General features: G+C 42.0%; 1 protein-coding gene across 1 annotated transcript in view; it reads left to right on the top strand.

The window, feature by feature from the left end:
• Positions 1-14,053, top strand: part of C8A (complement C8 alpha chain) — a 69,262-nt gene that overhangs the window by 22,321 nt on the left and 32,888 nt on the right. The window contains exons 3-7 of the mRNA XM_020904493.2: positions 241-385; positions 1,751-1,898; positions 7,398-7,587; positions 10,050-10,250; positions 12,290-12,530. Coding sequence (XP_020760152.2) covers positions 241-385; positions 1,751-1,898; positions 7,398-7,587; positions 10,050-10,250; positions 12,290-12,530 — 925 coding nt within the window. The remainder of the gene's footprint in view (positions 1-240; positions 386-1,750; positions 1,899-7,397; positions 7,588-10,049; positions 10,251-12,289; positions 12,531-14,053) is intronic.

Genomic DNA, 14,053 nt, shown 5'->3' with positions numbered 1-14,053 from the left:
TAGAAATATCTAGTCCAAACTTCTCATTTGATGTTTGGAGGCCCTAATTCAATATTCCAGCTGATGACAACCTCTGGTTGAACATCACCATTTATGATTACTCATCCCCTCCAAAGACAGCTTTGCAGGGAGCTCTCAATCATTAAGACAGTCATTCTTTATGTTGAGCTGAGACCTGCCTGCACCAATCTTGGTTGATTGATAAGACAATGAATATGTCTGCTTCCAAATCTGATTTAGTACAGATACCGGAGCCTCTTGCAGCCAAACAAGTTTGGGGGAACCATCTGCAGTGGGAATGTCTGGGACCAAGCCAGCTGTCACAGTCCCACAGCTTGTCTGAGTCAAGCACAGTGTGGACAGGATTTCCAGTGTAAGGAGACAGGTGAGTAGCATCTCAGCAGGATAACAGCTGTGCCTGTCAAACTTAATGTACAAAACAGTTCTCCAGGAGCTTGTTAGAATGCAGAATTCCAGAGCCCCGGAAGTTATCATTCTGAAAGTTTCAGATGGGACCTAGGAACCTGAACTTGAAGTCAAGCCAGCAATCCAAGTAACCTTGGTGCAAGTTTTTGGGAACATACATTGATTTTAAAAAGGTACAATTCACACATCCATCCAATCATTGAATAAATATTAATTGAGTGCATATGATGACCAGGTAATGTGCTACCTGCTGGTGATGCAGAGATAAAAAAATTCATGTGCTTGATCCTCAGCACTCCTAGACTCTTTGGGAGACAGACCAATAAGGCATCAATAACAATATCCTGTGATAGCCAGTGTAATGGGTGTATGTATAGGGTCCAATGTACAGATTCTCTGGCAGGGGGTGTCTAAATCTGCTTTGGAGAGTCAGGGCAGGATTCAACGTGGTACTTGAACTGAGACTTAGAAAATGAACAAGTGTGCTAAGAGACAAAATGTGCGAAAGCACACAGGTTTAGGGCCAAAATAAGTGCTCTGGGAAGACAGGCAGGGGATGGGCCAGGTTTCTAACTGGGGACCAGATGGCATTTGGAGACAGAGGAATGGGGAGGTTCTGGAGGGTGCAGAGCATTTTAGATCCCTGGGGCTGTGATGTGGAGACTGAATAGAGAGGAGGAGCCTGGGGCAGGGTCTGAGCTGAGGGCCTGCAGGTGGGAGCATCAAGACTGGGAGGAGGCTGGAGGTAGTGAGGATGAAAGGAGGATGGGACAGTGCTGAGCGCTGAAGGGCTGTTTCAGAGATGGAACAGATCCAGTGGTCATGTACGGATGTGAGAGTTGGACTATAAGGAAAGCTGAGTGCCAAAGAATTGATGTTTTTAAACTATGGTGTTGGAGAAGACTCTTGAGAGTCCCTTCGACTGCAAGGAGATCTAGCCAGTCCATCCTAAAGGAAATCAGTCCTGAATATTCATTGGAAAGACTGATGTTGAAGCTGAAACTGTAATACTTTGGCCACCTGATGCAAAGAGCTAAGTCATTTGAAAAGACCCTGATGCTGGGAGGGATTGGGGGCAGGAGGAGAAGGGGACGACAGAGGATGAGAGGGCTGGATGGCATCACTGACTCAATGGACATGAGTTTGAGTAAACTCCGGGAGTTGGTGATGGACAGGGAGGCCTGGCGTGCTGCAGTCCATGGGGTCAGAAAGAGTCAGACATGCCTGAGCGACTGAACTGAACTGAACTGAACGGACACAGGCCAGGAGGGAGGGGGAGTAGTCCTGGAGTCTCTAGAAGCACCCACCACCTCTGCTTGCTCAGGTCGCTGCCTGAAACGCCACCTGGTGTGTAATGGAGACAAGGACTGCCTGGATGGCTCTGACGAGGACGGCTGTGAAGACGCCAGGATCTCGGAAAATGACTGCAGCCAGTATGACCCAATTCCAGGATCAGAGAGGGCGGCCTGGGGGTGAGTCACTGCCTGCTGGCTCTGTGAGTCCCGGGCATGATCTCTCATCAATCACGAGTATTGGTTTCAGAGGGTCTTTGGAAGGAATTCCTCTAGAGTGCATCCTGAGAGGCCACCGTCACTCTGGTGTCTTACTTCATTCAGGCTGCTCTAACAAGATACCACACACTGGGTGGCCCATAAACAACAGAAACTTACTTCTCAGACTTCTGCGGCCGGAAGTCTGAGATCAGGGTGTCAGCCTGGTCAGGTGAGGGTGTTCCTTCAGTTAGCAGTCTTCTTGCTGTGTCCTCCCATGGTGGAAGGGATCAGGGGCCCTGTGGGTTTCCTCTGCAAGAGCAGTAGCTCCATTCATGAGGGGTCCACCCTGATGACCAAAGCACCCCCCAAAGGTCTCCCTCTACATACCACCACATGGGGGCTAGAGTTTTAGCGTATGAATGGGGGGGCACAAAATTCAGTTCATTGTTATGAATGATCTTGATTATGATTCAGTGTTATGAATTATGGTGATTTGCTCAGTCCTGCTTACATGACATAGCTCCTGTTTTCCCCTCAATGTCTCTATCCATATATCCTTATTTCACCCTTTCCCACTCTACTGCTCATCCCTCTTGCCACAATTCCATTTCCAAGGCCCTTTTATGAAGCTATCTCTTCTATGAAGGCTTCCAATATTCCCCCAAATAACTCTTCTCTGACTAAGTGCACTTTTCAGCAGCCCTATTCATACTCTGCTTTGCACTGCACCTGCTGATACAACCAAGGCTAACATAGAGACACACAGCAAAGTAAAGGACTTTAAGGTGAGACACAGTGGAGCTTGAATCTCCACTCTGCGACTGCTGACTTACACCTCTCAAGGACACTTTTTTTTTTTTTTTTAATCTTTGAGATCCAATCAGCCTTGATTCTAACTTTACTTCATTGCATACCTTAGGTTTAGGTCAAACCCACACACACAACACTCACTTTTTTTCTGAGATTTCATAAAGTTAGTTCCTTCTTTCTGGAATATCCTTCCCTATATTCCTATCTGGTTACCTTTTTACCTAGTATTATGCACTGAATTGCATCCCCCTAAAATTCATATGTGGAAGCCCTAACACATATGTGATTGTATTTAGAGATAGGGCCGTTACAGAGGTAATTAAGGTCAAATGAGGTCATAAGGGTGGGGCCCTAATCCAACAGGACTGGTATACTTATATGAGGAGGAAGAGACACCAGAGCTCTCTCTCTCACGACATGCACAGAGAAGGCGCCATGTGAGGACATGGCAAGAAGGTGGCTATCTGCAACCCAGGAAGAGAGGCCTTATCAGAAACCAACCCTGATGGTACCTTTCTCCTAGACTTCCTGCTTCCAGAACTGAGAGAACATAAATTTGTCAAAATTCTTGGAGTCAGCCAGACTTGGGTATTGTATGGGGTGTATTTTGCTATGACAGCCCAGTTAAGACACGCAGACCTCATCTCCAGCTGGTCTTTTTGACACTCCCTCTCCTCCTCTCAATGCTGTTTAGGCTGGCTTGGTCCCCTCCCACTGCTCCTAGCATCCCTGTGTGTCCTCCTCTCCCAGCACGTAGCCAACAGGACAGAGACATCTGTTTCCCAGGCTGAGAGATCCCTCATCATCTCTGCTTCTCCAGCACCCAGCACACGGCGGAGCTTGTAGTGACACATGGTATTGCTAGTCTTTGCTTTGGGCCTTGTCCCCTAACTTGAACATAAACTCTTTGAGGGCAGAGGCTGCTCTGATTCACGTTTTTCATCTCCTCAGCCTCTATATCAGAGCTTTTCCTAGAACAGTCTGTCACTGAGTATTGATTGCAGTGAAACAAATCAATATGAGCAGCTGGATCTTTACAGATGAGGAAACAGAGAGAGGTAGCAATCATCTCACAGCAGCTGGGCCATGTGGCAGCCCACTCCCAGTCACGCGTGGGTTCCGTGACATGCAGTGCTCATTCACTGTGCTTTAATTACCTTCACATCACAGCCCACCCACCAGTTAGGGCAGAATCCTGTAAGTGCATGTGGACACACACACATGAACAGATGATCAAGTATTTGTTTCTTCCAGACCAATAATATTAGTTTTCTGGGACTGCCATAACAAAGTGCCAAAAAACTCGGTGGCTTAAGCAATAGAAAATTTATTTTCTCAGGAGGCTAGAAACCGGAGATGAAGGTAGGATTGCTTTTTCTGAGGCCTCCTTGGCTGCTGAATGGGCGTCTTCTCCCTGTGTCCTCACAGGGTCTTCCCTCTGTCCATCCTGTGTCCTAGCTTCCTCTTCTTGTAAGGACACCAGTCATATTGGATTAGGGCCTTCCCTAATAAGCCCATTCTACCTCAATTGCCATTGTAAGGATCCTATCACCAAAATACTGTAAAATGCTGAGGTTTTGGGAGTCAGGACTTCAACATATGAATATTGGGAGGGCATATTTCAGGTTCTACCACCAAAATCTTGATTTTAAAAGTGACTATGGGATGAAAATAGTATGAGCATGAAATACTGAGGTGTTGACTTGGGAAATGATTGCCTTCTTATTGACAAAAAGATCTCAGACCACGACCCTGATCTCATGTGATTCAATCAGAAGAATTTCAAATATATTAATACTTGTTGGGTTGAGTACTTTGCTCACACTGAACACTGAAACCAGCAGAAAGTGGCCACCTCCACTCCCAACAGCTGACATTACGGTGGCTTTTCCATTCACTTATAAGCTCTCAGAGGCCTTTCCTGATATTTTATTTTTTTCTTATTTAGGCACTTCCCAGTTTTTAATTTTTATTTATTGTTACAAAAGTAATAACTATTTGAGGTTAAAAACTGAGCTTTTTCCTTCGCCATCCTTAACCTTGTCCCACCCACTTACCCTCTCTCTCTTCCTTCCCTGGAGCTGACCCCTGTTAAAAGTTGGGACTTCCCAGTCATGTAAAAATGCACTGCCAACGTACACTGTATGGAAATAATTCAATTAAATGTATTATGCATTATAGACATAAGTATATTTTATATAAATATGATTAGACTATACATACTGCCCACAACTTGTTTTCACTCAATATTTTGAAGATTTCCCACCATATCATCTACTGTCTTTTTCTAAGCAACAATGTAGTGTTCCATAACAAGGGTCAGCAAACCATGGCCTAGGTGCAAAATTCAGCCTGCAGTCTGTTTTTAAATAAAATTTTATTGAAACACAGCTTTTGCCCTACAGAGGAAGAGTTCAGTAGTTGCAGCAGAAATCTACACAACCTGCAAAGCCTAAATTATTTACTATATGGAACTTTGTAAAAAATTAAAAAAAAAAAGAAAAACAAAACAACTTCCCAATTTTTCTATAGTGTAAGTGTATGATAATTAAATTACCTCCTATGGAACTGAAAGATAATTAGATTATTTCCCCCTTTTTCCTTTCATAAACAGTGCTACAATGAACATTCCCATATATATAATTTTGTACACATATGTGACTATTTCTCCAGAACAAATTTCTAAAAAGTGGAATTTCTCTCTTTTTATTTTCACTAGGGCTTCTGCAATCAGATTTTCCAACTATACATAGGTTTTACTTATGGTTAGAGATGGCAGTACAATCTTAGAGCTTATGGTTCTTTTGAGTTTTTCTTTGGTCCATTAGAGAGCCTGTATTTATCAGCTATAGGTAGCAACATGTTCTATAGGTGGAAAGATAGAAATTGCAGGGTAAAGAGTAAGAACCTAGATTGTAATGTCCAAAAAATCTAGGGAAAAATTCCCAGTACTGACTATAGGCAAGTTACTTAATTTTTCTGAGCTTCAATTTTCACATTTGTAAAATTGTCATGTGGTTGAAAGCTAATGTATGCTAAATATCTGGTAAAATGTGTATTCAATTCATAACAGCTATTATTACATCACTTCCACTAATAGGAAGAAAGAGATGGAGAAAGGAAGAGAAGAAGGAAGTTCACTTATATTGAACTTCTACTATATGCCAAGAGCTCCATAATTATCCATTTATTCTTTAGAAGCAGGTTTTATTCATAATTCTTCCCCTGCTAATTTGCCTTTGTGCTTTTCACAAAGGAAATAAACATGACATATGCTATGCCAGAGGCAATCGCCGAATGCCGTGGGAACACAGAGGAGGGACAATTGTCTGTCCAAGATAATCAAAGGTGATACAGAGGAGGCAATGTTTGAGTTGGGTCTTAAAGGCTGAACAGAAGTTTGAGATGCAAAGAAAAGCAATCATTTTATTGTCTACAACATAAGAGGCTTAGATTGTAAGGTCTTCGAACTCTTAGTCAACTTCCATGCTTTTGTTCAGTTAACTTTCTCTTTTTAAGAAATTAAAGCTGTCTTTCACCTGTTTCACATTATTTTTACCTAAATATGGTTAAACCATCCATGACGTAAAACAGAGGACTTAGGCAGATAGACATGAGGTATTGGGCCAGGGGAAAAGAAGTATTACTATCAAGTGTACTTCTGTTTTACCCTAATGCTCTCATTTAGACATCACCAAATCAGATTTTTACTATTATGCTCTTCAAATGAGGAAAATGATCTTCAGGAAGTTTGTAGAAACTTTCTACAAAGCCACACAGCTAGTAAATGACAGAGCTGGAAGTTAAGCAGGTGTCTCCCTGACTTCTGGAGAAGGAAATGGCAACCCACTCCAGCATTCTTGCCTGGAGAATCCCATGGACAGAGGAGCCTGGTGGGCAATACAGTCCATGGGGTCACAGAGAGTCAGATATGACTTAGTGACTCAACTCCCTAAATTCACACTGTGTTTCTCCATGCTGCCTAGAAGACTACAGCCTTTCTGAGGATTAGATCATCAGCTTACCACTATGAGCTATATCAATATTTCAAAGTTAGTTTTTAGCAGCAGAAGTTCTTCTGAAACAATATTAACAAAAACCAACAGCAGCAACATTTTCTTAATATTTCATATGAGTACTATTGTGATTCCTTTACTTGTTTTAATTCATGCTTAACTCTGCGAGGGCAGTAGTATTAGCTGTTTGTTTGTTTTTTTTTTTTTTACAAATGACTAAACTGAAACACAGGGAGATTAAATGATCTGCCCAAGGTCAATCACACAGCTTGATGTGGCAGAGACAGGAAACAGATCTGGACTGTCTAGTTCCTGGGCTCAGAATTTTGATAATCATGCATATTCTTCTTCAGTTTACTCAACAAATATTTAGGAGTGCCTCCTATGTGGGAGCCCTGTCGAAGATGCTGAATGATGTTGTCTGGCTGGTCTGGTTTAAGGGAAGGTGGGAGGCTCATGTCAGGCCCACTCAGTTTCCCACTGTTTCCCAAAATGGCCCTTAAGGTACTGCAAGGAAACCTAGTGCCTCACATAACCCAGTTTGAGAAACACTGCTCAGCCTACCAGTTACATCAACATGCAGAGGATATTTTGTGTTATTCTTTGCTTTTCCAGTGCTCTCTCCTAGAAGCTGCTTTCTTTTTCAATTTAGGTATAATATCCTGACCCAGGAAGAAACTCAGAATGTGTATGATGCCAGGTACTACGGGGGCCAGTGTGAGACTGTATACAATGGGGAATGGAGGGAGCTTCGGTATGACCCCACCTGTGAGCGTCTCTACTATGGAGATGATGAGAAGCACTTCCGGAAGCCCTATAATTTCCTGAAATATCACTTTGAAGTAAGTCTGAACGGGGTGCTCACAGGCCACTGTGGCAGGAAGGCATGGAGGGCAAGTCTACTGGTGAAGATAGGATGACTTGCTTTGGAAGATTTTACTTGCTGGTGGCTGAAGCTCCCAATGCGCCTGCTCCCACACGTGCTCAGGGCTGAAGAGTCAAGGTCAGGGCCAGGGAGCCTCTGTAAACGGGACTGTTCTGAAAATGGGACCACCTCCGCTAGATCTCGGCTCTGGTCCTAAAGCAGTGAAATAGAGGGGGCCCTCTATTCTGGGCGGCTAGTCAGAAGCCCTATTTCCAGGTTTTGACACTATTAGAACAGATGTATATCAGACATTCAGCAACTCACTGTCCCTCCCCAGGCTCAGGTTCCTAAGATGTAAATTGGGGGCAAGACAGGAGGTGGCTGGGGTTCCTGAGACCTGCGCCCCTGCTTCCCCAAGGGCAGGCCCTCACAGATGACCTTCATCTCTTGGCTTTCTGTACATGATTTTGTTGGAAGAAAGGGTTCTGCTATTGAAAAGTGCTTGCAAACTGCTAAGGTTCCCTAAGATTCTCCACATCTTTAAAATTCTGCAGTCTCCTGGTCACCATGGAGCTCACAGTCAGCGCCAGGGCCTGCTCCTGACCATTCATTTCTCTACCCCTCACCCTGTGGGTAAGCCATCTGCACAGCACACCTCGCGGGAGGCTTACCAAGTTTCAGCTCTTCTACTTTCACACAAATTCTCCCACTGAATCTTCATTACAAGACAGTGGAACAGGTATTACCATTGGCCCATTTTAGATATTAAAAATCCCAGAGACTTAGAGGGATAAATGTCAGGCCCAACAGGTAGCAGAGACAAGATTTTTTTTTCTTTTTTTTTTTAAAGACAAGATTTAAATCCAGATCTATCTGAACTAAGCCTGGCTATACAGCATTTAGAAGGGAGGTTAGATGATGCCAATTCTCTCTGTATCATACACATTCTATCTACAGAGAGAGATGATAGGATGCCAGGACCCTGAACAACTATCTAGTCACATCCCTCATCCCCCCCCAAGTTTCTCAAAAGAAAAATATTGACAGAGGATAAGGCTAGTTTTATGGATTCTGTTTTAAGAAGTCAGTTCTTACGGTCCACAATAGCTATGATGTGGAAGCAAATGTCCATCCACAGAGGAATGGATGAAGAAGATGTGGTACATATATACAATAGAATATTACTCGGCCATAAAAAAGGATGACAATGCCATTTGCAATAACATGATTGGACCTAGACATTATCACCCTAAATAAGCCAGGCAAAGATAAACATTATACGATTGATCACTTGTATGTGGAATCTAAAGTATTAATACAAATCAACTTAAGCACAAAATAATAATAGACTCACATACATATAAAACAAACTTAGGGCTACCAAAGGGGAAAGGGGAAGGTGAGAGATAAATCAGGAATATGGGAGTAATGGATGCAAACTACTACATATAAAATAAACAATGAGGATTTACGGCATAGCACAGAGAACTATATTCAATGTCCTGTAATAAACTATAACGGAAATGAATCTGAAGCTACATACCTGAAACTAACACAATGCTGTAAATCAACTGTAGTTAAGTTAAAAAAAAAAGAAACTGGCTCTCTCCAGCCCACTTCCACCTCTGCCATCAGGTCTAAGTAAGCCAAGCTGGAAGACGTAGGCAATGCCATTTTCCTAACAGGAGGACGGTCGAGGGCCTATGTGTCAGACAAAATAGACTAGGCTATACTGTGGCAACAAAAGATTCTTCAATCTCAGTGCTTTAAAACAGTAATGCCCTTCTTTTGCTATTCATTCATCCTAACGTGGAAAGGAAACTCTAATCATCACGAACACTCAGGACCCAAATTAATGGCACCTCCCTCTCAACACATGCTCTTACGATTACAGAGTGAACCACCCATAGGCTCCTAACCCTCACTTGCTTAGCTCAAACAAAGCACATGACCACACCTCAGGTCAAGCTGGCTGAGAAATGCAGTCCTGGAATGAAATAACCGAACACTTTTGCATGGTCCCTTAACATACCTCTGCTTAGAACTGTCACCACCTGCCTGCCTTTGCCCATTGTGCATGCTTAGATATGGCTTTCCGTATTTCCCCACTACAGATTCAAGCAGGAAGGAAGGGTATCTATCTTCCTATCTTCTACACAGGGAGGACAAGCCCTCTGGAAAGAAAGAAGTGCACAGAACATTACAACATTTTATCAGAATTATGTGTGTACATTTAAATAAATATTTTAGTAGTACCACTAATTACTAAGCACTGCTGAATTTTCTGCGTTTTAGTATCAATTTGGAATATTCTTTTAAAGGAGTATTTATAATAATCTGAAACACTGGTTATTTTACAGAGAAAAGATTTAAATATTACCTATGAATTGGATTATAACTTTATGTGTACAAAGCTAACATTTATGTGTTTCCTTTCAGGCCCTGGCAGATACTAAAATCTCTTCAGAGATATATAATGATGCACATGATCTTCTTACTAAAGTAAAAAATGACAATTCTGCATCATTTGGACTGACCATTGGTGTGAGCCTTAAAGGCAGCCCAGTCATGGTGACTGCAGGTGTATCCACGTCACAAAATGCTTCCTTCTTAAAAAAGTTAAGCAAGTATAATGAGAAGGTATTAAAACATAATGCCCATGTTGCACAGTATTACATAATCTATGCCAAACACATACTACCTTAACTGCATTAAAAAGTACAGTAGTAATTGAACCTTCATTTGCTTGTGTAATTGGAAATGTCTGATCAGTGGTAATTATGTTCATTTTATTACACTTTCACATACAGAATCATCACAAAGGGAATAACATTGCATGATAAGACTAGTACTCTTATCACTTCCCCATCCTTTTTCATGGTTACCTGGAGCATACAGGGAAATACTTAGAATGGTAATGTCTTAAAGAGAAACAGCCAAGCCCTCTAAACTAGACTTGGAAGAATTCTACAGCAATCCTGACTTTTCCAAACAGATTGGATGGCTGGCCTCCTCAATGAATCTTTCTTCATCAACATTTCTTCATCAACCATTTACTACTAATTGGCTATTATCCTGTCTATTATCAGGCAATGCTTCCTTGAGGAAGTCAGGGAGTCTTCCTTAACTGATATCTAAAGACTAGTACCAGTTGTCTGGATGAAGTGAGGCAGAAGCTAACAGAAGGCTGTTCTCAGCCTGGGGAATGAGCATGTGCAAAGGCCTGGAGATGAGAGACTGCCTCACACAGATGTGGACTGAAAGGACTTCCACTGTCTGAAGTCCAGGTGGGAAGGGAAAACAGGGAGTGATAAGGATAGAGAGGTAATCAGGAGCCAGAGCAATATTGATTGATCAGAAATTTACCTGAAAGCCTCAAAACATTGATACCAGAACTTGGGATTTACAGAGGGCTCAAAACATTATTTTACATGATGCTGCTGCTGCTGTGTCACTTCAGTCGTGTCTGACTCTGTGCGACCCCACAGACGGCAGCCCACCAGGCTCCGCCGTCCCTGGGATTCTCCAGGAAAGAACACTGGAGTGGGTTGCCATTTCCTTCTCCAATGCATGAGAGTGAAAAGTGAAAGTGAAGTCGCTCAGTCGTGTCCGACTCTGAGTGACCCCATGGACTGCAGCCCACCAGGCTCCTCCGTCCATGGGATTTTCCAGGCAAGAGCACTGGAGTGGGTTGCCATTGCCTTCTCCGATTTTATGTAATGAAAATACAGTTATAAAAATTAACTTTGTTAACAAATATAAATTACATTTTGGAGCTTTGTCACAATAAGCTATTGATCTGAAGGGAAGTATTGTTCTGAGATGTGACTCTCACAGAGTCGTGTGGACTTTTCAAAAACCAGGTAGTTTCCTTCAACTTCCACTATCACTTTGGAACAAGGTTTACATTCTCTGCAAGGAAAGCTCATGCATAACCCACTTCCTCTGAAACCAATCCAACCTCACCCTGGTCCTCCTTTTTTTTTTTTTTTTTTTCATTATGATATCAGGATCCTGCATTTCTTGATTACTGAATGGTATAAGATTACCACTAAAATATAAGCTTTATGAGGGCAGGGATTATCTCATTCAAGACCATGTTCCCTGCATTTAGCATAAAGCATGTGATGACAGGCACTGACAGGTATTTGTTCAACAAATTAAATGATATTAGCATTTCACAATGTCATTGAAATATTCCTAAGCATAATTTTTAATGGATGCCTAATACTTATGTTGGAAGTTGCATAATACAATGCCTTAACTAGATAAAGATGTGGAGGTAAGAGTTGGCTGAGGGCAGGATAGAGGCAAGGAACACAATGAAACACACCATAATAATGAACTCAGTGAGGGCTGATAAGAACTTGATCTGGATGGCATAGTAGCAGCAGAGATGAAGGTACAGGAGAAGCCAGGTACACACTGGTGTCTAATATATGCTTGCAAAATGTAATAATGCTCCATTATATATATTTATATACATATATATGTAAATATATCTATACATTTACATATAATTCCCATAGTTATATGTAGGTGTATATGTATATATTACTATATATAATATATGTATACCACAGGCACTAAATGCTGACCTTTTACGTGATCTCATGTGGTAAAATATATACTCTTTTTGTTCTTTTCCCTCATTTAATGGTGGTCGTTGTTGTTGGCAGAAATACATCTTTATGAGAATTTTCACAAAGGTGCGGACTGCTCATTTTAAGATGAGGAGGGAAAACACCATGCTGGATGAAAGTATGCTGCAGTCACTAATGGAGCTTCCAGAGCGATACCATTATGGCATGTATGCCAAGTTCATCAATGACTATGGCACCCATTACATAACGTCTGGATCGATGGGTGGTGTTTATGAGTATATCCTGGTGCTTAACAGAGAAAAAATGGCAACAGCTGGTAAGTAGAATGGGCGTGTGATGCACATAGTGTTCAACGTGTACACCAGACAAGGTGAGCAGTTTTCTAGTCACTGACTCTCAGCCATGCATGATCTCATTTAGTCTCCATGACAACCCTCTAAGGTAGCATTAGTATTATTATTTATAGGAATTTGAGGTTCAACAGGGTGAAGTAGCTTGCTCGGAAGCACCACAAATAGAATTTGAATGCAGACTTGTCTGGCTGTCCAAAATCGTGCATTTTCTATGGCACCATAGTTATTTCTTTATTAAAGGGTCTCTGGGGTCTTCCTATTTAAAATGTTAAAACATTTTAAATGTAGATTCTTGGTGGGTAGAATGGCCATCCAAGCAGTCAGTGATGGCAGAAACCTAGAGTCATTCCAGACCCTTCTTCCCCTCCACTCCTGTAGATCTCTAAGACCCTTCAGTTCTCTCTCCTTAGCAGCTCTCCTCCATCCTTTCTTCTACATCCCCTCCTGCAATGGGAGGCTGGGTTTACATCTTTCACTTATTACTGCAGCAACTCCTAAATGGTCTGCAAAGGAAGACTCACCTCTTCCAATCCATTCTCAGCACTGCTACCAGAAGGATCTTTCTGCCTCACAGATCTTAGGATGTCACCTCCTTGCCTAAGATCCTGCGTGGCTAATACTAAAGCTCTAAAATCTTTAGCAAAACATCAACAATCTCCATGGTCTCACTCCAAACTGCCAGAATAGTGGTTCTAAAATGTGTGGACTCCCACCAACAGCATCAGCATCACCTGGGAATGTGTTGAAATGCAAATTCTCAGGTTCTCATCCCAAACCTGCTAAACGGGAAACTCTGGGAGTGGGTCCAGCAGTGTGTGTTTCGACAATCACCCTCCAGGTTATTTTGATGCTTAGTATAGTTTAAGAACCAGTGAAAATGTAGAAGGGTGAAAGGTGTATTCATTTTTCAAGCCCAAGTTCAACCTCCAAGTTTCAAAAAGTTTCTCTGACTGCACCAGTTCAGGCTGGTCACTTTCTTCCTTCAACACATTCATATAAATTGCACAGTTTAGTCTTTAAAGCAATTTTCCAAATGTTAATTATTTCTCTTCTCATCTAGACAGCAAGATCCTTAAAAGCAAGCATCGTGTCTGACACTTTTCCACCTCTTTAGCACTCAACACAGGGCTTAGTACACAGTGAGCAAGCAAAACAAGACATTGAGTTTGAAGAGGGTGTTAACTTAGATTCCTGACTAGGGCCATTCATAAACTCGTCCATCTATCTCTGTATCCACTCTTTTATAATTCAAATATCTATTCAGTATCTTCTACATGTTTGTGCTAGGGATACAAAAGCAAGCAACTCTAAACACAGTCCCTACCTTCCTGCAGCATAATACTTAACAAACTGCAGGTTGAAACCCAATAGTAGATCCTGAAATCATTGTATAGATCACAAACATTTTGAAGAACATGGAAGAGAAAATATCATAATGGATTGTAGGCAGTGAGTATAAGTTATTGCTTCAAGAAACTTCTTTTGG

Source organism: Odocoileus virginianus, chromosome 5, assembly GCF_023699985.2.
Source record: "Odocoileus virginianus isolate 20LAN1187 ecotype Illinois chromosome 5, Ovbor_1.2, whole genome shotgun sequence".
In the NCBI taxonomy this organism is placed as follows: Eukaryota; Metazoa; Chordata; class Mammalia; order Artiodactyla; family Cervidae; genus Odocoileus; species Odocoileus virginianus.
The sequence above is the reverse complement of the archived record's forward strand: the minus strand, read 5'-3'. Positions and strand labels throughout refer to the sequence as shown.